General features: G+C 38.1%; 2 protein-coding genes across 6 annotated transcripts in view; one reads left to right on the top strand and one right to left on the bottom strand.

Moving 5' to 3' along the window:
• Positions 1–7,712, top strand: part of CLOCK (clock circadian regulator) — a 93,035-nt gene extending 85,323 nt beyond the window's left edge. For all 5 annotated transcript variants that reach the window (XM_054688251.1, XM_037530635.2, XM_037530634.2 and 2 more), the window contains one exon: positions 74–7,712. In XM_054688251.1, coding sequence (XP_054544226.1) covers positions 74–256 — 183 coding nt within the window. In that variant the 3' untranslated portion in view covers positions 257–7,712. The remainder of the gene's footprint in view (positions 1–73) is intronic.
• A 1,008-nt stretch (positions 7,713–8,720) lies between these two features.
• TMEM165 (transmembrane protein 165) lies at positions 8,721–22,431 on the bottom strand (the record flags this gene model as incomplete). Its single annotated transcript, XM_037529644.2, has 5 exons — positions 8,721–9,546; positions 10,770–10,875; positions 14,416–14,598; positions 15,090–15,265; positions 22,191–22,431. Coding segments are annotated over 5 exons (783 nt in total), but the record flags the coding sequence as incomplete, so codon positions are not given.
• Positions 22,432–24,534: the final 2,103 nt, after the last annotated feature.

The following is a 24,534-nucleotide window of genomic DNA, read 5'->3' as shown; positions in this document are numbered from 1 at the left end:
ATGTAGACTGTAGAAAGGTAGGAAAGCAGTAATCCATTCTATAGTCCATTTGCATGATTCATTTGTTTTTTAGACTTCTAGGTTGCTCCACGGGAATCCTTCAACACAGCTTATCCTCTCTGCTGCATTTCCACTACAACAGAGCACTTTCCCTCAATCTCATCACCAGCAACACCAGTCTCAGCAGCAGCAGCAGCAGCTGAATCGACACAGGACTGACAGTTTGACCGACCCTTCCAAGGTTCAACCACAGTAGCACATGTGCCACCTCTCCGACCTCAAGGGAGGAAGGGGTTGGTCCATAAAAAGTTGCTCAGCTGATCTGAGGATAGAAGTTAAAGTCCCAGCAGTTTCATGAGATGCAGTATTGAGTGTACTTTTTCCTGGAATCCGTTAGCAGGAAAAATACTGCCTAGTGCTGTAGATGTACATTGAATACCAGCCAGCAGATGATCATAGGGCGGTAGCCAATTCTGACAGTGTTTTACTTGCCCAGATATTTTCTTTTGATGGAAAAAAGAGTATATTGCCAAATGTTAAGCTCAGCTATGTAACATGACCTCCAGTTAATCAGAGAGGCGCTAACAATGTTAGTGACTTTTAGTGGTTCTGTGCCTGTTTTCAAGTGTTACAGAGGATACGCCACTGCCATGTCAGGGTTTGCTTACAATGATGCCATGAAGACAGTCCAGTAGACTCAGTAGGTCCCCTGCCCCTGCCCCTGTCCGTTTTCAGATAATGATGGAATAGTAGTTTCAGAATGTTGTGTAGGTTCAAATTCTCTATGTGTAGATGCTGTAAAAATACTATGTATGTGTCTGGATAAAAGGTGAGGAAAGCAAAACATTTTGTATGCTGCATGAAAGCATAATCTCCTCATAGGTATGAGTACATTTCCTTAGATTCTGACACTATGTACAAACAAATATATCCTCTGTTTTTCCTTTTGTTTACAACATATAGTATTCTATTTACTTTTCCAGGGCACAAGTCTTTTTGTTCATACTTTGGCTGTGATGTCACAGTTTGTTCAGTGAGGTATGATGTGCTGCTGGGAATGGATTTTTTTTTTTTTTTCAGGTTAAATTATTGAAACAACAGGATTTTCAAGTTACTCAGAAATATCCCTCATTTCATTATTTTTCAGTTACGTTTGAAAATAGGATTTGCACTGCTTTTTTTAGATGGTTGGGAGTTTTGATCCATTTTGATATAGTTCATAGTTGGAAATAGTTGCGTAAACAGTTTTCAACAAGTCTGAAAGTAATTTCAAGAATGTTTCAGTTATAGCGGTAAAATTTGCACACAAAACATTTTGGCACTTTTTAACATTCTCACTGGTGGGAATTTTAACTTTTAAGATTTGTTGGAATCTTTTTATTATCCTTCACAATTTCAAAGCTTCTTTTAGTCAAATAATTCAGGGTTATTTGAGGGGACAAAAAACCCATAGTGCCTTGATTTTGATTCAGGTGATAACTCACCATCTTGAACTCATTGTCTGGTTTCAGTAGCAGTTTTGAAACCTTAGTACATGTTTAACAGCATGTGGGTGTTGGTGCCATTATTACTCTCCTAAGTTCTGTGAAGACTACTTTGTCTCTGGGACTGGAGGTTACAATGTTAGAAATAAAAGATGACATCATACCATTATCAGTCATTAATGTGATTGCAAAGTTGTTTTCCTGAGTCAGCATCTTCCTTTGTTAAAACTAAATAGTCTTTTAAGAATTAACAGTAAATATTTGCTAAATATGATCTTGATATTCCTACAAGGAAAAAAGAAGGGACAGGAACTGGCTTGCCTTCACTACACTAGACTATTGTAACTCACATGCTTTCTAAACATGAACTAAGATTTCATTTGGCCGTATTGTATTCTAAAGATAATAAATTCCAACAGAAATTGCATATACACCCAAGAAATAATTTTATAGGTTTTATGATAATAATAAATCTACAAATGTAGAGCAAAGGAAAATTAATGGAATATATCAGAATATAAAAAAAAATATTACTGAAGAAAGGGAGGACAGCAAGCTGTAAGAAACCAAAATTGACCTTAACAGAAAATGTATAATACAATTTAACATCAAATGAATTGATGTTAAACAGAAAAGGTTTTCTGTTTCAATGAAAATAACCTAATACAAAATTGCTAGATAAAGGAGTCAGAGGAATCCTAAGTCTTTTCCTAAAATCCTGAGACTTTTCTGACCTCAGCTTTGCTATCATCCTTAAAGGATATGCTTTGTCTTTCTGTAGAAAATTGTACCTAGCCATATTTAAATTTAGAAAATTAATGTTGAAAAATGAAACAACCAAAGAAAGTTGGTAGGTACTTCTACAAAAGAAGTGTCACTAGATACCACTTAATAATTAACATATCAATGAGCTTCTTTTCTAGCTAAATGATCATCTAGAAGAGATTTCTGACTTTCTCTTGAATGTCAAGAATGTGTGTACTTGAATGTACACAGAGACAAAAATCCATGATGTAGAATATGGCAAGAGTATTAATTTTCTCCCCTTTCAAATTGCCTTTCTCAACCATATGCTATTCCATATACATCTGAGTTGTGTCTCGTTTATTTACTGGGAATATCTAGTGATAAGGATTTAGCTAACGAAATTATATGAGGAACCATAATATTAAGGTTTATTCTCTAAATACCATACTTAAGTGAGCCGTGAGTACTTGTACTTAGGTTAACAAGAGCAAACAACATAAGCCTCAGGGTCAACCTGTAGACTATTCATGTTCTTCTCTACCAGTCCCTTCATTTTCCATCCTCACAAATATTTGAGAAAGAAAATTAGGTAAGATTTGGCTTGATCTTTCCTGTTGTTCTTTATCCTTCATCCCCCCACCCCCTCTTCGAATTGGTTGCTAAATTTAAAGGAACAGCAGCTAGGTGCTTTTCCTGTGCTGTCAGTGTGAAGTGTTATATTGGAAGAGCTAAGAAGCACCAGCCACCTCTAACTTCTTAGTTTTCCTCCTGCTGCCCCTGCCTGTGAGAATTGGAGACTTAAGCATTCTAATGAAGATGCAGCAGTTAACTAGTTCCTTTCTGTAGCCAAAGTTGTTCATTACAATTCTAAATTTTAAGTCATGAAAAAAATACCAAATGGGAACACCTTTAAACTACTAAAAAAAAATCATTATCTTCCCTCTGCTTTACTGTCATATTCAGTTTTTCTTAAGTATTCTTCTGGCACCTTTTAGGTTAGAAACTGTTGAAGACAAGGAGAAATGTCAGCTGTTCTGCATCGCTTGCTTTGGAGTGCTGTGACACGGGTGTGTCAGTATTATTTAAACAACTGCAGATGAGAATTACAAGGAATAATAATGTTGCTGCTGAGAGTGATGTCAAACCAGAACCTAGACTAGAAGTACTCCATTTTTTTGAGTGGAAAACACTGGCCGGCAAGCAAATATGGGGAACAGGGGGATGTAAGTCAGTAATACAGTTCAGTCTCCAAACTCTGCCCTAGGCTGAGGGGATAATTTGAGTCCTGTGCTCCATTTTGTCATATAAACGTGGTTTAGGGATGCACTAGTAATAAAAGGATGCCAGTGGCTTTAAGCAGTTTGTTATAACACACTCAGTGCAGGATAGTGAAAATGTTATTTGGATTCTTCAGAAGTGCTGTAGTAGTTGGTCAGTGCCTTAAAGCGGTGTGCTTGCAGTTAGGTAAGGGCACTGAAGCAGTGCAGCTCCATAAAAAGGACATTTTGTGTTGAAGGGAGATGACCCCTTAATCGAGAAGCCTTAGAAAGGGGACTCTTAAAATAGTACTCTAGTTAGTGCCCTGCTCTACGTAGGTGAAAGTTATTTTACACTGATATTACTCAGTGTGTTTTAAAATGTTTCTTCTGCATTGAGGTCAATGTTTTGCTTTTAAGCAGAATACAAGTAGCATTTTACTCTAGTATTGCTCATTTCTACTTTTTTTTGGTGATTGACAGTTTGCTGATGAACACTTATGTATAACTTGTTCAAGTCTGTATAACCTTTCCAATATCTGTGACCCTGTTCTTAGTCCCTCAGGAGTCAATGTTGGAAGGTAGGAACACTGGATATTACTGTTGCTGAATGAGTCTGACCAGCAGTAAACTGATTGAAATTTTTAAATTGTGGAAAAGAAACAGCACAAAGGCACTTGCCATCTGAATAGGGATTAGAGAGAAGAGAGCCTTTCAGTTTGTTTGGGTTTGGTGACCTTTCTTCTAAAAGGAGCGTCTGAAGTAATTGCAAAGGAAAAGAGTTGACTATTTTTATAGCATATTTAATATATTTGTATATAACTATGAACATAGTAGGAACCCTCCACATGCCTCCCATTTTTCTAATTTACTCCCCCTTTTGCCATAGCACTAGTATAGCCTCATCCGCATGGGTAATGTGCCTATTGTCAGCCTACCAAAAGATAGTGCTGCTGCTTTTTGAGACAGGTGAGAAGATCGACTCTCATGCCTGGGGATCCTTTATGCAGGAATAGCACACACTTTAAAACAACATACCACAGTCTAAAGCATCATTTTGAAATGTTAACAAGCACTTTATTGCAATTATTCATTTTGATAACGTTTATTATCTTAGGCATTACTATTTCTAAAGGATCCCCAAATCATCACTTAGGTGAAATTTTAAAATGACACATTTCTGAGAAATGTTTAGATCCAGTGAACCAGTAGGTTTATGGGAGTGATTTCAAGGTAGCCAAATGTACTTTGACTTTTGTTTTGAATGTGGTGGAGTCAAAAGATTATTATAGATGCCTAGTTCCATTTAGACACTATTGTAAACCTATCTTGCCTATTGTGTGGACACCAAAAGAGACCAATGAGCCTGTTTATCTTCAGAGGTCTAGGAAAATTGCATCGGTGTGAATAGATGTATAGAACTAACCTAAAAGTGACTGATAGTAATATTTTAGAATACAATAACTTCAAGAATTATTCTGGGTGTTTTAAATGTGCTCTGAAATGTTGGCATGTCATTTCAGCATTTCCGTTTGAATTGCTCTTGTCATGTTTTTGCACAAAAGAACTGAGAAAAATACTACTACTTTGGTTAAAGAAAAGGAAAAGTCTAATTTGGTCTTATTTTAATGTCTCCTGTGGAAACACCGGGGATGAATTTTGTTAGTATAGTTATTAATTCAGGGTATTTAAAACAGCCCACAAAAAATTAAACAAACGTGGATATTTAAAAATTAAAACACCTTCTTTCCATGTGACTGTTTTGCGTATTTCCCCCCATGTCATAATTTAACACTACATTCCTTGTATTTCTTAAATAAAATATTTTGCAGGTTCTGTTGAGTATTTAACAGTATTTTGTAAGCTGCCTGGGTTTTCCTAAGGAAACGTTCTTTAGTAAAATAGGGTATTGTTTATGAAGAGACTATTAAGTGAAATTCCATCACTACCACCAGCAAACACTGAGGGTGCTTGCATTAAGTGACAATCAAAATAGTATTTATGGGAGAATTTAGAAAGTGGTTTTAAAGAAGCAATTGCTTTGAAAGCAGTTCTCTGGGTTTCTTGAATAAAAATGGCTAACTGTATTTATTTATATTTTTTAAATATCTGTGTTGTTTTCTCATCAGAGTGATTTCACAGTGTTATGTATTTAATTTGTGGTTTGTTTTGTTTTGCCTCGTGATCTTTTTTCTTAGAGCACTGGCTCTTCTAATCTGGGGTTCAGTCTCTAGAGTTCTCACAATCACTTTTCTTGGGCAATCCAAATCTGACTTCAGGACAGGAGTGGCGGGCCCAAATCCAGATGCTTCTGCACTTCCGTCCTGTTCTCAAGTAAGAAAAAAAAAAAATAACTCCTTTCAAATCTGCTTCATATAGCTCCAACCTTTTTCTAGTTTCACTTGCTGCCTTTTCTATTTTATGGACACTTTTTATATGATCACTTCCCCAACACAGCCAAAGGCCAGTATGACAGGACCAGTGGCACACATTGCCTCTATTTTGCCCATTTAGGGATGTTAGTAAAATGATCAGCATCTTCTAATGGCTGTCCCTATCCTGTCCATATTAAAGTCATTTAAAGTCCTTAAATATAGATGGACAAAAAATATGTACTCTACACACTGCAAACTCTTCTACAAAAGTGTTTGCTGTCTTTATATAGTGTAATGTTGCTTGGTCCTTTAAAAACAAAACCTTTATACACAGCACTGTCCATTAAAGCAGTGCTTGAAGCTTTGAAGCCTCGAGTTGAGGCTACTTCTTGCTGGTATGCATTGAAATGTAATTCTTCACTCGAGGGCTCTTGAGTCCAACAGGTCAGGGACGGGCATACTCTCTAACTTCTGAGATTCCTTAAAGTATGGCAATGAAAGCATGTCAGCCACAAGTTGGATTTGATGATATAAAAAAGGTTCAACTTTGAGGTTAAATTGAAGGTGTCATTTTCAAATGTATGGTTTTAAATTGCTGAGGAAATTGTGTTATCACTTGAAAAACTACATTCAAATGTTTTATGATGTTTTTAAGTTGGCTTGTACTGGTGCATGTTCACTGCTGGCAATGGCTGTACCAGTACTAGAGTTGAAATGTAGGAAAAACTGTATTCAGATTGAATTTTGTAACTAGACAATCACCATCAAGCAAAAACATTGGCCAAGAAATATCCTCTTTAATACATATGTCAGCCATGACTGACAGTTAGGTCATTCTGGAATTACTTTGATAGCTATTTTACTATGATGTTAAGTTGGGGAAGGCCTCAGCGTGGCACTTGCACATTCACTCTATGTAAAGATTGAAGCCCAAAGATGAGTTAAATTCAGTGCTGTATTAAAACCAGTTAGTGCAAAAAAATGTTCTATCTTTGTAAATTTTTAATTGTTAACATTGGTTGGTAGTTGTAAAAACATACACCAGATTCTTTCTAATGTTCTGTGTGGTTCTTAGTGTGCTACTCTTGACATTGCTGTCTTTACTGCTTGGTTCTTGGTTTTAAGAAAGAATTAGATATAGCCCATCATTCTTACTTCCAAAAGGGTGGCGCTATGAATGGCTAACCATCTTGAGGTAACATCTATTTTTCCTAAAGCAATCCACCCAAATTGATTTACAAAAAATGAGACTGACATTTTCCAGGTATTTGCCCCAAATCCTAAATTGCACAGCAGCATGAAGGGATACTGAATGGTTTCCACGGTGCTATATTAGGTTCCCTGCTGATTTTCATGAGCTATGTTTGGAAATATAACATTGTATAAAATATGTGGATCATTTTGTTATCAGTTAAATACTGCCATTTTAATTTGGTGTTATTAATTGGTTCTACTTGTTTTTCTTCAAAACTATTTGAGAAGAGGTAAAATGTGTTATTAGCCTACCTCCACAAAGGCCTCTTGCTGTATAATCACTTTCCCAGGTTATGACGTGCATAGTTTTTTATAACTACATGTACTATTATAATGCTCTTTCCCATAGACTCTTATAATGTATTCAGAACCTTAAATTAGAGTAAAAGAGCCAAGCAGTAGCATTGTTTTTTTGTAAATGTAATTAGTCAGACTTTGTTTCCTTACTCAATTTTAAAAATAAAAATACCTCAGTGCTATGTTTTTTTCAGTATCACCTGCATTTCTCAAAAAATAACACCTGCTTTATGTGGCACATAACTGGTAAGAATCACATTATTTTGGAATTTAAAAAAGGACTATTAAATATTTTAAAATCACCACCAATGACATTTTCCTTTTGTTTATAAACAGTGGAGTCTTAACTGCAGTAGGAATTTTTACCTTGTAGCTTGGTTCCCAAGCTTCCAAATTCTCTCAAGGTAGCCAAGTCCTGTTACAAGATGGTGGTGCCCCAGAAAGCTAGGCTGTTATTCCACACGGCAAACTAGTCCCGGGAAGTAGGCTGGCTGCCTACACTGCTAATTTGGGCTTTGATTGTACCAGCTACTTTCTAGCAACTTACTAGAGCCTTTCTGTTCTTGAAAAGAAATAAATGTAATTCTTTACTTGCTCATAGCCCAAGGCAATACCAAGAAAATGTAGTCTGAGGACTTAACCTGAAATTTCTTTCTCTTAACTCATGTTCATTGTGTAAGTTTTTATGGTAAAGAACTCCTTAAAAGTTTCCTAAGTAACTTTTCCATCAATATAAGCTACTATTACTTTTTAACTGACACCTACTTTTAGATCTTTCTTTCATAATCTCTTTAATAAATTACTATAGATTGTAGACTTTCAGTAGTTCAGAGTAAACCTGAATTGCTCTAGGTGTGCTAGTTAGTATACTTCACACAAAGCACATGTGACAGTTATTGCAGAGAACTGTGTTTTGGGTTTAAAGAGTCTCTTAAAGTGTGGCTACATATGGAATAGAACATGTCAGGCTGGGGAAAAGCAGTTGTGCTGCTTAGCTGGAATACAGTTAGTCAAGTTAGAATAGATGCTTAAATGACCATGATTACTGAAGCTGCTGTGATAAAATGAGGTAAACCTTACTATAAGATCAACAGTTAGGGACTCTAGAATTAAACAGTCTGGACTGACTCTCTGCCCTACCACACAACCTTGGGTGAGTTTCCTTTTTTCCACACCTTATGTTAGTACCTACAACCTCAGCACTGTGAGAGTTAAGTGCTTTTGGACGATGCTTAGCCCTTGTTTCTTACATCAACTTTAGAAACTCATCTATAAATATAAATACTATTTTGATAACACACAAGGAGAAACAAGCACTGGTCATACCACTTTTATTTACATTGCATCTATGTTACATTGTTTATTCAATATAGAAAAAATATGAATACACTCATAGTATTCCTTTTAATTTGGTAATTCCACATTGTCAAATATTGACTGTTTTTATATTGGGCTTCCGACCCAATTTAAAAAAAAAAGCAAATGGGCCTGGCAAACAATTGTGTCATGTTGCTATTACAGTAATACATCTCTCTTGCCTTTTTTAAAACATAAGCTAATTTTGAAAAGGTTTCTGCTTAAACTACTGCTTATTGGCTCAAGGAAAGATTTTAAAAGAGAAACTCATTCTTCCCAAGAAAAAATCTTAAGGTCAACAGCTTAAACACCTCTCTGATCCAAGAGAAAATTTATATTCCTTACAAAGGGGTCAGTGCTAGAAGAAAATTGAGTGGTAGACCCCACTGCACAATGGTTCTGCATATCCCTCCCCCCCTCCAAAAAAAACCCCAAAAAACAAAACACCCAAACAATAAAAGGAACATAATTATGCTGGAGAAAAGAGAAATCCACACTTAGACATGAGGTTTCTTTTCAAAATCCATGTTGCAAATAGAATCAATGATTATTTCTTTAGGACATAATACTTTCATTAAATGGGTCAAACTCACAAATCAATGCTACAAAATACAGTTTTTTCCATCACTTTTAGTTATAATGTACACTATGTACATAGAGTTACCTATCTTATACTAAATACAAATGAACAAGTAGCTTGTTAAAAACCAGATTCAGGACTTATGAATAGTGCAGAAAATGCAAACGCCAAAAATATGATGCCTCCTATGATTGTCACTGTAAGAGAAGAGAAAAAAGTTAAGATAAAATCCCTGTATTTTGATACTGTACAAAATGATGAAGGAACAAAAATACGTATTCGTCCAACCTAGTAAACCCCAAAAACAAACACAACCCCATTCCCATAGCAAAGAACATTTAACGTGCCTGATTATCAACAGTAAGAAGCAGTTTGTTCTCCAGCATTGTTTGAAAATAATAATTCTATTCAGGAAGTGTTGACAAGCAACAATAGAACTGTAACTCATCTTAAAACCCAGTTTTAAGAATGTTCAACAGAGAAACTGTTTTCATCACATTTTTATTTTTTTTTTTTTAATTTTTTTTTTATAGAGGCATGTTTTATTTTTATTTGTTTGTTTGTTTTGTTTTTGTTTATACATGCACTGGGTACAGTCAGAAGCGCAGGAGGGTGAGAGAATTCACCAGAGCCAGAGCAGGGAGCAGAGCAGGCAGAAGGACCGAAGTACACTGCTGAGGGGAGCAGCGGGCGGCAGGAGAGGTCTGCGCGCCATGTGGGACCCTCCTCCGGTGGCTGGGGAGCAGCCGGGGATCGAACCGGCGCCGCAGAGGCCGCGGGCAGCTTCGCAACCCAGCGCTCAACCGCTGCGCCACTGGGGAGGCCCTTCATTACATTTTTAGGACAACCTAACAACTATGTGGGAAATTTCCAGCAGAAGGAGTAAATATGGTTTCCACCTATGATTCCCAGTCTTGTAAGACACATTATAAGGCCCAAAATTTCTCACATTTCCACATGATGATTCTAATAACTTAAATATGTTGACCCAAGATTAGCATTACAGACCAAGTCAGTCTACCTCAGGAGTAAAAACTTAAACTCCCTTTTAAAAATCTCAGTGGGCCTCCCTGGTGGTCTAGGGGTTACATATGTCAGTTCTGCCACCATAAGGGCCCACTGCCACGACCTGAGTTCGATCCCCAGCTAGGGAGCTAACCCACATTACGCAGCAGACCTCTCTGATCTTGCCGGCAGCTCCCCCTCAACAATGTCTTTCTCTAGATCTGCCTATTCTGCCCCCTAATCTGTCTCTGGTGAATCTTCTCACGATCACCTCCCCGCCACCCCTCACCTCACCTCTGGCCTACATCCCAGTTCCTGTATGCATAAATAAATCCTTTTTAAAAAACAAAAATCTCAGTGATTTTTTAAGAGCTAAAACAAATGGTATTTTCTTTATAAAAATAAAAGAACTTACCTGTTCTGACAGAGATTTTTTGTGCTATCATTCTTCCTCCAATTACTGCCAGTCCTGTGCACAAGCAGTGTCCCACTGTTCCGCCCACAGCTACACCATAGGGATCCTGGAGAGACAAGGACAACTATATTAATTTAAAGCCAAGGTTGAAACTGCTCACTGAGAAAGCTAACTATTAAGTGCTAAAAATTAAGTTCAAAACAACAAAAAAATCCCATAGAACTATTCTAAAAATTCAGGTGCATAATAAACTTATGATAAGTAGGATAGACGCTTAAAGGAATACTACCAATTATGAGTGCACCTAAAAGTAGAAAAAACTTAGCAATTTGCAAAATCAAAATTTAGTTTACAGGAAATGCTTTGCTCCTATGTGAAAAGTGCCGAGGAGGCTTAATTTGGACGTCTCTTCCCTCGTAGTATGTGATGCTGTGAGGAAGCTACACAAGCCTTACAGTAGAGTCTGACTGTGCTGCTTAAGTTCAAAGACTCTGCCGCCCCTTATTCTCCACGGTGCCCTCTGCTCTAGCCCAGCAGCAAGAATATTCATTCCGTACAAGCTTGTTACCAGAGCCTCTGGGAGTGCTCAAGATTGGAAAGACCAGAAAAGACAGCTCTAGAGAACAAGCAGGAGGACTTCCCATTGTTTTGCGGGAGGGAACGCACTAGTAGATGACAACAGGTCAGCAGTAAAAACCACTGCAGTCGTTTAGCCAATGCTAGAGAGCCAATGAATGCAGCAAGGGAAGTGGCGGGGCTGTCATGAGGCACCCTGTAAACTACACTCTGGTCTGGTTTTAGCTGGGGAGTGACAGAACAGATTCACGCTTTAAAAGTGCAGAGTAGAGAATGAAATGGCGGGGACAAGACTGCAAGGTGGCCGAGGGGCTAACGCAACAGCCCTGTTAAGAAACAACGCTGACCTGGATTGCAGTGGGAGAAAATAGGCAGACAAATGCAGATGGATTTCAGGGAAACTAAGGACGCATAATTAATATACCTTAGTGATAAGTGCAAGGTGTTATGAAAGAAAAAAAAATCAGCCATGACACACAAGTCTCCCACCTATAGTTCCCTGGGTAAATTATGGCAATACCAATGTAATGTAAAAGATCAGAGAAGCAGGGGAGAAAGGGCTTATGGATGCCGACAGGAGTGAAAAGTGAAGAGGCTCAAGAGCCAGCTGACTTCAAGGATGAACAAGCTACGGGATTAAATGCAGTAACTATAGGAGAGCATGCAAGGATACTGACAACACAAAAACGAGGGAAGAAAGCAAATGCTAAAGTGGTGACAGGAAGAGTAGCCCACAGGAGACTGAAGAGGGGGCCGGGCGGCGGAGGTGCTAACATGACCACAGTGGACCTGCTGGCGGCTGCAGTCACTTGGTATGATGTATCTTCAAAACCAAAAGCAGGACACATTATCTGCTAAATGTACTGACCTGGATCCTCCCCCCCTTCTTTTCCCTTGCCTAGTGCTCATAAACATCTCAGAGGACCCCAGGATTCTGTGAAGGTCAATGTAGAAACACGAAACTTAAAGGCAGAAATTTAGACTAAAGTGGATTAAACTAGCCTACTGCATAGTTTATACAAAACAAACAAAATGAGGCAGATTAAGGGAACAAAAACAGACCACCGTATTTCTCCCCTGAGGGGTCACTCCATAGCCCAGGATAACACGGTGCTCACAACCAAGGACCTACATGCATTACCTTCCTCCACAGAACAAACCATTAAGTAGGAAATCCCCATTTTCAGGTGAGGAAACACATGGTGGTGCATAAATATAGTTATACAGGAAGAGATGCAAACCTAGTCACATTGGCCAGCTGCTAGAACCCAGTGGACCAAGGCAACTCTTGAGCCTCTTAAGTCATTCTGTGCCATTTAGAAAAGGAATTAAGAAAAATGCAACAATTCTGCCCTGACAGCGCAGCACAGCAGAACCTCTATCTCCGCCAACGTGTGTCACTTACTTTCAAGTCCCAGTTCTGGCAATCTGAAAGCCAATGAAAAAGGCTAGAAATCAAGAAAAAATATAGGGCACAGGCACATTTTTATAGAAAGTTTGTCTTTTTATAGAAAGTTTGTTTAAAACACGGGAACAGAATGAAAAACCGTGTGTGTGTGTGTGTGTGTGTGTGTGTGTGTGTGTGTGTGTGTGTGTACAGAATGAAAAACCAAGAGAGAGTGTGTGTGTGTGTATTTCTCTTCAAAACACAGCATTTTTGAGGCCTCTCATAAAATAACACTGTCCCAACTATCCTGGTCCTGGCTTTCAACTCTTGTTTCACATTTAAACTAGAGACTCTGATAAGGAACATGTTCTTTTAAGTAGACATTTCCTAGGACTTAAAACCACATTCAAATTAAGCTCATTTTAACCCAATCATCTGATAAAAATAGTTTAATAGATGTAGTAATTGACATGTGTTAACTATAAGAGACCTTAGGTAAAACTTTACTATTCCCCCCAGAATACGAGATTAATTTAAAAAAAAAATAGGTATCTTTTAAATAAGTGGCATTTGACAGCTATGACCAAGATATAGTAGAAAAAGCTAGAATGGGGCCTCCCAGGTGGTGCAAGGGGTTAAGCACCACACTATGACGCAATCCTGGATCCCTGGCCTGCCAGGGAACAGTCCACATGGCGCAGCAGACCTCTCCTGACTGGCCCGCTGCTCCCCTCAGCAGTGTACTTTGTTCAATCTGCCTGTTCTGTTCCCCACTCTGGCTCTGGTGAATCCTCTCACCCCCCGCACCACATCTCTGGCCTGTACCCCAGCTCTTGTATTCATAAATAAATTTTTTTTTTTAAAAAAAGAAAAAGCTAGCATGCAGGCAGCCTCAATTTTAATCCCTGTCCCAGCTTACTAACTAGCTATGTCGTTGGGAAAGTCACCCCATCTCTCTGGACTCAGGTTCTCTAACTGCAGAGCAAAGACTAGAATAAAGCAGTCTGAGGTCTCGTCTATCATTTTAGGATTTAGCATTCAAGATTTAAATGTTCTGCCCAGAACCAAATAATGTACTGGTAGTAGCAGTGCCCAGAGACAAGCACTGCAAACATTCTGATTTCCTTAAGTCTTTCTTCACTGAAGACTGGCACCTTCAAGAGCTACATAGAAATTTATAAATAATTGGACTAATTTTCTGCAGGACAGTTAGGCTCTTTCTAATTTCCCACAAAATATTACTTTATAAGTAGCCTTTAAAACACTCAATTTCTTTAGCATAAGGAGTGAAATAACCCAAATATACCCACTTCAAATGAGTTAAGATAATACATTGCCAAATTGGCCTTCAATAATAATATACTAGTTCATACTCTCCACAAGTACACAAAAGAAATTTCTGAGAAAAGAAAGCCAAGGCAATTGCCATAGCATTATTTTGACAAAATTCCGGGGAAAGTGAGTCAAATGAGAGCAATTTAGTCTGAACACAAGAATACCATCTGATGATAAAAATTATGTCAATTTTAAAGACCAGCAGGATTATTAGACCTAAAACAGATAGTCTGTTTCATATGCATATTCCTCGGCCCTCTCTGACTTGGGGTCCAGTGTCCTCTGGAGCAATGTACCATTAGTTATGCTTAATGTTAATACAGGCACAGCCTCTCAAGTCTCACTTACCTCTCTGGCTGCCAAAACAATTGTAGTTAGCTGGGAGCGATCACCCCACTCTGCTAAGAATGTCAGTGTCAGAGCTTGAACAAAGATGGGCGAAATAAAATGCAGCCACTTTTTCTGAGGTATCGTTGTGCTTGTACCTGTCTCGACATCACCTGGTCCATTTAAGAGTTTGGTTCGTTGAAACTAAATTTAAAACAAAAACATTAATTTCAGGAAGCAAATTAAAACAGTACAAAATACCTTTTTAAAAGAGTTTAAATTCTATAGAATAAAAAAATAAATAAATTCTATGGAATATGTTCCTTTTGGATCCTGGTCTCACAGAGCAGCAGATGTTGTATTCTCAATGCTTCTGTTATTCTCCAACAAAATAAGTCAAACTGTTTTACTCCTCACTTGCTATTCTATTGATAGTGTGGAAAGGATTATGTAAAATTATAAACTATGGTTCCTGCTTTTCAGGAGCTTACTATCAAATTAAGGAACCTGATTACAGCGGTCAATCCAGTGCCCTTTCTGCACCACACTCACACTAACCCAGAGTCACGTTAGCCAGTGCAAGCACGTAAATGCAGAAGAGGCACACCACAGACATGGATGGCCACTGTGAGACCCCTGGGTGTTGGTTATTGAGTGCCTTTTTGGTCCAGATAGTTAACAGTGCCAGAACTTACTTCTTCATCTTTTTTCTTTAATTCTGCTTGAACTTCTTCCAGTTCCTCTTGACCCTCATCTGGACTCATCTTTAAGCCTTCCCGAAGCATTCTAATGCCAAAAATGGCAAATAAAGCAGTTGAGACATAGTATGTATACACCCTGGGGATGACTGTGGTGGCATAACCAAACAAAACTGGAAAAAAAAAATGCAACAGTATATCTGGTTAATTAGCAGGCATCACAACCAACCAGAACAGGTAACTTGGGAAATCTTAATACTTTTCCTTCCACCAATATTGAAATCTGAGTAATCAACGACACAATATAGCTTATGATGAAACCAGTGATTCCGCTGAAGAGAACCTCTGCAGACATGCACAGTGGGGGGCATAGCCCCTTCACATGTAAGTGGCATTTCTTAATCACAAATTTTTGAATTACAAACCACCAGAGTGAAGAATCATAGTAAGATTCTCATACAGCATGATTCAAACTCTGTGCCTTTGTCATTATTTAAAATAAGTATATCTGGGCCTCCCCGGTGGCGCAGCGGTTGAGCGCTGGGTTGCGAAGCTGCCTGCAGCCTCTGCAGCCGGTTCGATCCCCGGCTGCTCCCCGGCCACCGGAGGAGGGTCCCACATGGTGCGCAGACCTCTCCTGCCGCCCGCTGCTCCCCTCAGCAGTGTACTTCGGTCCTTCTGCCTGTTCTGCTCCCCGCTCTGGCTCTGGTGAATTCTCTCACCCTCCCGCGCTTCTGACTGTACCCAGTGCATGTATAAACCAAACAAACAAACAAATAATAAATAAATAAATAAGACATGCCTCTAGAAAATTTAAAAAAAAAAAAAAAAATTTAAAAAAAAAAAAAAAAAATAAGTATATCTTATGAAAGAAAATGAATTCCTTATACATTTATTAAAACATTTACAACACAATATGACTGATAAGGGCTATTAATATCAAGATACATTAGAAAACACACAATTCAACAATAACAAAAACAAGCCAATTAAAAAATGGACAGCAAATATCAATAGGAAATGCACCAAATAGGATATCCAGAAAGCTAAAAGACATGGAAAAATGTTCACCATTGCTTCTAAGAAGAGAGAGGTGGTTAAAACCCCACAAGATACCATAAGGTACCATCTAAAGCCTGGCACATACTAAAAACATCTCCAACACTAAGAGAATGCAGGAAAGAGTCTATTATACGGCAACTGGTACAACATTATGGAAAGCAATACAGAATTATCTTAAAAATCTGAAAATGGAAATAGCATCCAAACCTGCAATCCAACTCTTGGGCATCTATCTAAGAACATGAAATCATGGGCACGAAACCCTGTATGTTCTAGTGTCCACAGCAGCCCTGTTTACAGCAGCCAGGACACGGAAGCAGCCTAAATGTCCACTGACAGAAAACTGAATCAAGATGTGGTGCAGCCACACTCTGAGGGACTACTCGGCCATAAAAAAGGATGAAATGCAGCCATTTTTTAACACAATGGAGGGCGTCTGAGAAAACTCTGTGTAATAAGGCAGGTCAGAAGGATAAAAACAAATACTGGACATTTACATAGCAGACAGCTATATAAAGTGTAAAACTTTCAAAAACCCCTGAGGGGCGGGGAAGGAAAGGAATAAAGGGAAAAAACACTGGTTTCTGAACAAAAGGAAAGAGAGTAAGAGCGTGGCTCTGGATGAGAGTCTGGCATCGGGAATGCTATAGCTAGTCTGATCATCTGACCAGATCGTTGAAATCTCTTAATAACAGTTCAGGCTGTTTCACTTTCTTATCAAAGATATGTTCACTATCTTAGCACTTTTAATTTCCTTCAATAACTTCCTGTGCATTCACAACCTGTTTAACCATAAGATGCAGGTTAGGACTTCAGTCTCCTGACACAACAATTGCCCCACAACAATTATAATAGCAACCTCAAAGACCGCGGATCACAGATCACGGTAAGAGAGAATAATAAGCTGGAAGAATTGGGAGCGTTACCAAAATGTGACCAAGAGACACAAAGTGAACAACACGTGCTGTTGGACAAGTGGCGCAAGCACCTCCAGGATGCAGGCTTCCCACAAACCTTTAATTTGTTTGCAAAAAGCAACAAACCAAAGTACAATAAAATGATTTATGTCTGTATCCTTTTAAAAAAAGTTTGTATGATAAAACACAAAATAACAAACTGTGGGAGCATTTCAGATTAAGAAAACTAAAAAGAACTAAATGCAATACCTGACACTTAGATAGCTCCTGTACTGGAAGGGGAAAAACTGCTAGAGAGAAAAATGACTAGGTCAAATGATAAAACTAAAATAATGGGTGGATATAGTATCAATCTATGTATACAGAAATATATATTACATGTACACATTTATATTTAAATCCCTAGATATAAATTATGTGCGTACATACACACGCATATTATTATTCAGATATAGCTACATTACACATGCTAAAGCAAATGAAGTAAAATGTGAACAGGTGAAATGTGGATAAAATGTACACCGGTGTTGTTTGTACTGCTTTATTTTTGCAACTTTTTTTTTCTTTTTAAATTAATTTTTTTTTAATTTTATTTATACAAGAACCAGGGTACAGGCCAGATGTGCGGGAGGGTGAGAGGATTCACCAGAGACAGAGTGGGGAACAGAACAGGCAGACTAACTGAAACACACTGCTGAGGGGAGCAGTGGGCGAGAGAGAGAGGTCTGCTGCGCCATGTGGGTATCTCCCTGGCCGGCCGGGGTCAAACCGGCACTGCAGAGGCTGCGGACAGCTTCACAGTGCTGTGCTCAACTGCCTGCGCCACCAGGGGAGGCCCTATTTTTGCAACTTTGTGAATTTAAAATATTTTCCATTAAAGTCTAAAAAAATTTTTAAGAAATATATAGCAAACACTTCCAAATTTCTAAACTTAGATTTTTTTTTTCCTTTCAGATCATCTAAAACAACTGTTTTACTACTTACTGACACTTACAATCCCACCTTTTCTGTCTTGACATCTCCATAGAGAGCAAATTTACTTGGTATTATAACTTTTTCTTCTGGTCCTTCTATTTTCTCTTTCTTTGGAAACCTTTCCTCAGACACTGAAGTGCTTTTCCTCTGGCAACGAGAGGTTATTCTCTGTAAGCAATTGCTTTGCATTAAGTCAATGCAGCTACAAATGTATTGAAGATCAAGAAAAATACTGGGAGTGAAGATATAGATTTGGGAATCACTGACTTACAGGTCATGAAGCTGAGAGCCCCCAGCACAAGAACATTAGTGTGCTGGCGGGGGGGCGGGGGGGGCGCAGGAAGGGGAGGAAAGGGGGTGGGTCAAGGAGAATTATCAATATTTTTGGCACCAAATTTTTTTTTAGAGAGATAGAAATTTAAGTAGAAGCACATGGTGTCATAGAGCCCAACAGAGCAAATAGATGGGAATACCCACAAATGTGTTCTGCGGGACTCATTAAAATGAAAAGTGAACCCTCTAATAGGGAAAGCTGATTACTGAAGCCTTTACAATGGTGTTAGATGTAGAAGGCAAGTGAGTGAGGAGTGAAGCGGGAGGACAGGGAACAGCACCAATAATAAAACTCAGATATGATTTATCCTCCCTGTTGTCAGAAGGCACTGAGGCTAGGTAAACCCCCAGCTACACCAGGACAGAACATAAACAGGACAGCTGCGTGCAACAGGCAAGCAAGAGAGGCAGGTGAGCAAGCGACAAGGGAGGATGATATGCCCCCAGGATTACCCAAGGACTTTACAAGGGGGCATGGACGAACATCTTGGGAAAGATTCTGTTTTCAAAAGTTCAACTTCCATTTGTGCTTTCCTAAATCTCATGTGCCTGAAAATAAGCTTGTGCTTGAGTCATGCGGGTTCTCCTTTCTTACATCCCTTCTCTTCATAGCTACTCTTTGCCCACATTATCAAGTTGCCTTCTCCTGGCCTCCCACGGAGTGTTCCCCACGGCATGGAAAATATAAGCCCTAGGGCTCCACAGAGGGGGTGATATACTGAAAGCAGAGATGAAGTTTCAGGTCATAACTCATGTTTCTGATAAGATCACAGTAGCAGAAGTTGGGTATTTTGGCCATGGTGGGAATGATTAATTTCACTTAGAATTCTGCCTCACTCAGCCAGCATTTAAAAAATAATGCATTTCCCTAAGACAGTCTTGCTACAGCAAAGCAACGAGCATCAGAAAGAAATGCTAAAGCCTAGAGACCTGGGTTCCCTGCCTCACCCTTCCATTTTAGAATTAGAATTCTAAAATAGATGGTTGTCATGGGGATATGTATTATGTTTACTTAAATAAAAAAACCCAACTCAGATAGTTTACTATGGATTTACTAGGACAGCCACATGGCAGTTAGTAACAAGGTAGCCATTTTCCATAAACTTAAGGGGTTAAATATGTAGCCCCAACATTCCAGCAAAAATATATGCTGTGATAGGATTAAAATGAAATCTTTAATTGGCAAAAGTACACTGAAATCAACAATATTTTAATTTTCTCAAGCAGTTTAAGAAGGACCTTCTAAGTAAAAGACTAACATGTATAAAAAGTCATTTGATAAATTTCAGAAAAAGCTTTTTTTGGTATACTTAATGGTTTCCAATTCTTTGCTTGCAACAGAATCAATAGAAGAACTTATTGTCAGTTGGTAAATCACTAAAAATCATTTTTTATGACAGACCACTATGTGATTTTTAGTATATAACTCAGGAGTTCAATAAATCAAGTGAAATGTCTATAATAAAATTTCTTTCAACGTATTTGAATAAAATTTCTCAGCCCTAACATCTATTTTTTTCAAAAAACAAATCAGAGTTGATGCAAAACCTTGCCTTATTAGAGCAATAAACATCATTCATGGGCCTATAAACTAATTTTAAAAGAACAGTTCTACCTAAATGTATCTAAGAGATGCATTCCCCACTCACATAGCATATTTAATTATTTTGTGGTATATTCGATTTGATAAACTGTGTACTAATAATAACTTATAGTTCAATCCATACAAATGTTAAATTTAGAGGCTTACAGGAAAATTTCAGCACTAGAAAATTTAATTTATATGCATATTTTTGCTACAAATAATGGCAGTGGGTCCATTCAACATTTTTTTTAAGATTTATTTATGTGTACAAGAACTGGGTACAGGCCAGATGTAGGGGTGGAGGGGTGAAAGGATTCACCAGAGACAGAGTGGGGAGCAAAACAGGCAGACTGATTGTAATACACTGCTGAGGGGAGCAGCAGGTGGGTCAGGGGTGGTCTGCTGCGCCATGTGGGTAGCTCCCTGCCTGTGGATCAAACTCGTGCTGCAGTGGTTGTGGATAGCTTCATAGGTTGCATCTTAACCCCTTGTGCTACCAGGGAGGCCCCCATTCAACATTTTTAAGCAAAAACTTATCATTAGAATTTTATGAAAATAAGAATGAAAGGAGAAAAAAGGATGCACATTTCCAAGTGTTTATTCATTTTTTAAAAAACAATGATGGTATGGTATCAAATTGTAGTAGTAATTAAATTCACCTGGTTCTATTTAAAAGAATACGAATTGCAGTTTAATTTTACTGAATATCAAATTGTACTTAAAATGAAAAGTTTCAAATAACATCAATGAGAGGGGCTAGATAGCTTATCAAAGTGATCTGAGAGGTAGACAAGGAAAAAAGGTTTGGAGACCACTAATACTGAGAAGAGTGAGACAGGTGAGAAGAGCAGACAGTCAGGACCAGCAGGCAGGCTGAGGGTTTAGATAGAGACTGATCCAGCTTTTACCCAAACAAAAGGAACTTAACACATAAAGAGGTGGGGGGAACTGATGGAGACAGGGTCTAAGGAGGGAATGGTTACAGCTTTCTCATTCTAGAAGGTAATATTTTACTTATTTCTAAAATAAAATCCTCTAATATTATTCAAACTTACTCCTGACAAGTGATTTCACCATTTGCAACTCCTCTCCCACTCCTTTCCTATTTCCTATGGCCAAAATTTGCTTTTGAAGAGAATACTAGACATTTATTATGAAACATGAAAAATGTTTATACTAATTTCCAAAACTGAAAAGTAGTTATTTTAATCAGTGAAATACTTATTAATAAGACTTGGGCCCCCCCCCCGGTGGTGCAAGGGGATAAGTCTGAGCACTATGAAGCTATCCTCAGCCACTGCACCCTGAGTTCATCCTGGGCCAGGGAGGTGACCCACATGGTGCAGCAGATCTCTTCTGTCTCTCCCACTACTTCCCTCAGCAGTGTATTTCAGCAGATCTGCCTGTTCTGCTCCCCACTCTGTCTCTGGTGAATCCTCACACCTCCCCCCCCACCTCTGGCTCTTGTATGCATATATAAATTAATCTTTTAAAAAAATAAAAAAGACGTAAAACTTGAACATGGGTCTAAGCAGCCTGAAGCAGAACTTGCTGTACGTTTAGAACTGAATTTCATGAGAAAACTACAACCCTATGTAGATCTTATCTTCATTTAAAGATGGGGAAACTGAGAGGTGAAGTAACTTATCATTAGGCTAATATAGAGCAGAATTAGCCTCTAAAGGGAAAGTTACAAATTCCTACCAAAACAGGGAGTCCTTTAAATCAAAGAGTGAGCCATAACTAATTATTTAGTATTAAGTTTACTTTCTCATGGTCTAATTCTTCGAAAAACTGAACCCTACGGAATAGTAACACAAACAGGGAAAATGTACTTTAATATAACAGGTACACAATGAACTGAAAGTAACTTCTCAGTTATTGATTACCAAAGGTCCTTCAACACGGAAAATAAGTGTTTTCTGTGGTTGCTGGGTCATATTTCTAAAGTATAAGATATAAAAAAGTATATCTGGACTGAAAAAATAAAACAGCAAAAGCAAGGATAAAAAGCTAGTGAAAAATGAATACGTATCTTGACTGTGGACAGTTACAAAATTTTTAAAGTGCAATATGGTTTTTTTAAGTTTATATACTAAAACCATTTTCTGTTTACTAAGTTCTGAAATATGGACCAAATTCCAATATAACTAGCTGAATTATTCAATGACTCAATGCCATTCTCTTAATTCAATAAACTCATTACAAGGGAAAAGGCATACTCACCGGATAAGCACGTCATCAAGCCCAAGGCCAGCATAGCACCAGCCAATACTGTCAATCGGTTATAGCGCATCGCCATGATGGCGGCTATGAAAAATGTCTTATCACCCAGTTCAGACACAATGATAACTGATATGGCAGCGACAAATGCATGGATAAAGCCCAAATTAGTTTGTGTAGCTGGATCTTCTTTATTGGCATGAACTGGAGCAACTGGTGTAAATCCTTTCTGAAATAAAAAAATATAAACATCAGCTACTTTTTAAAAAAGTATTCAAAATTCTTTTATTTTGCATGTGAGTAAGAATTCTTTTGTCATGGTCATTAGACTGACTTACTGTCTAAATCACTCTGAAAATCATTAGTAATGGCAGCAACCTGATGGATGGGCTGCCAGAATGCAGATCCAAATATAATTCTTTTAAAAAGAACCAGCTATATTTACACATTGAGATTATCTAATTTTCTAAGTATCTGTGATTTGAAATTTAGTTCTTAGCTATGTCTCATTCAAATTTTTATTTATAACTTGGATGGAACACCTGGTTATGTTTATCAAACATTCAAGTAACAGGAAGCTGAGAGAAATTTCACTAATGCTTTAGAGGAAAAAGTAAGATCCAGAAAATTTTCAACGGGATAAAGCAAGAGATGGCTCTAGCTAAGATGAGGCCTGGTATAGTCTGATGTATGAACCACCCTATTCTAAAATTAAAAATATCCTCGTAGGTAATGCAGACTAATAAAAAAGATAAACCAAATGCTGGGTTGGCACTAAGGCCAAGTTAAGTTGAAAATGTGGCAAAAGCTCCCAAAAGACAAACATCTTAAGCACTTAAAGAGTTAGTGACAGATGCACCATTCTCTGCTGCTCAACCCTTACGGAAAGTTCGGTACTGGCTCTAAGGCACTACTTTTTAAGAAGGTACTGACTGCCCTCTGAAGATCACACCAGATGGAAGAAAATCTAAAAGTAGGATTAGCTAGCAATGGCTGAGACCAAGTCAGTCTGTGCCAGCTAACAATGTATTTAAATATTTAAACATGCAAAAAATAAACTGAGGGAGAGAAAAGGAAAGGAAAATTACGCAATAGAGACCTTATATAGCCTACAAAATATGTGGCCTGCAAAACCAAAAATATTTATTATATGGCCCATTACAAAAAAAAGTTTGCCAAGGCTCTAAAACAACCACAGTAGGAACTAGAAAAGATTTGATACCTATGTTCCAATATCTGCAAGTGTGTACCTACACTATGCAGTCCCAAGCCGGAGAGCTAAAAAGATGCAGGTGGCACATTTTACCTTAACACAGAGAAAAGATTTCTAACCCAAGAGAACCACCTAAAGCTGAAATGGACTGCTATTAAGGGGACAAACTCCCCCTCCATGTCAGCACTTCAGAGAAGGAAACAGCCACTTACAGGACATGAACTTATAGTGCCCCTCAACTAGGGCAATTTTGTCTCCAATGGGTCTGTTTGCAGTATCAGGGACCATTTCTGGTTTTCACAACTGAAGGGGAGCTACTGGTATCTAGTGGGTAGAGGCCAGAGAAGAGATGCTGCTTATAGACAGCATTATATTTCACAGCACCCTCATAACAAAGATTATAAATCCAAATATAAATAGTTTCCAGGCTGAGAAACCCTGGACTTAGATGAATCATTTCCAGAGGTCTTACCAATCCTAGTAGCCTATCTTCAACTAAACAGTACAGCCTATGAATATCTAGGAACCCAAGTTAAAAAGAAAAAGAAACCCAAGAACATTTGACAGGGTAAAAGAGAAGTATTTTTATTTACAAAGGTCCCAGTCAGAGATAAGAATAAAATGTTAAATTTTTAGTGTGCCTTTCTTAACACACAACAAAACTATGACTCCCAGGTCCCATAGTGAAGATCAGAAATTTTTAAGCATTTCTCAAATTAGACTTCGAGCAAAACATTGGCGAAATTTAACATTTTAGAAAATGATTGGTCTTAGTGTTAAAGGCAAAGGTCAGCCCTGGAAGCCAGTTCTTGATCAAGCATGTACTATTTTTAAGACATTCTAGCTTTTGCCCCATTACCATATTAGTTCATCTATGCTGGCATTTCTTTAAAAATGATCTTTCTTTCTCTTTCAATACCCTATGAGAAGCACCATTTCATTCACTCACATATATGTACAATCTAGACACATAAGAGCTCACTACCCATTCTTAAAACCTTCGTTTATACAGAACACAAGAAAATTCAACTTACCACTTTTGTTATAAATTATAAGCTGGTCCCAGGGACTCAAAATTAGTGTTAAGCTACCACCAACCATGGTGATAACAATTTAAAACAAAAATATCAAGGT

The sequence above is a fragment of the Talpa occidentalis genome, unplaced genomic scaffold, assembly GCF_014898055.3.
Source record: "Talpa occidentalis isolate TD23 unplaced genomic scaffold, MPIMG_talOcc4v2.1 talOcc4.6, whole genome shotgun sequence".
Lineage (NCBI taxonomy): Eukaryota > Metazoa > Chordata > Mammalia > Eulipotyphla > Talpidae > Talpa > Talpa occidentalis.
This window is presented reverse-complemented; position numbering and strand designations above follow the sequence as displayed.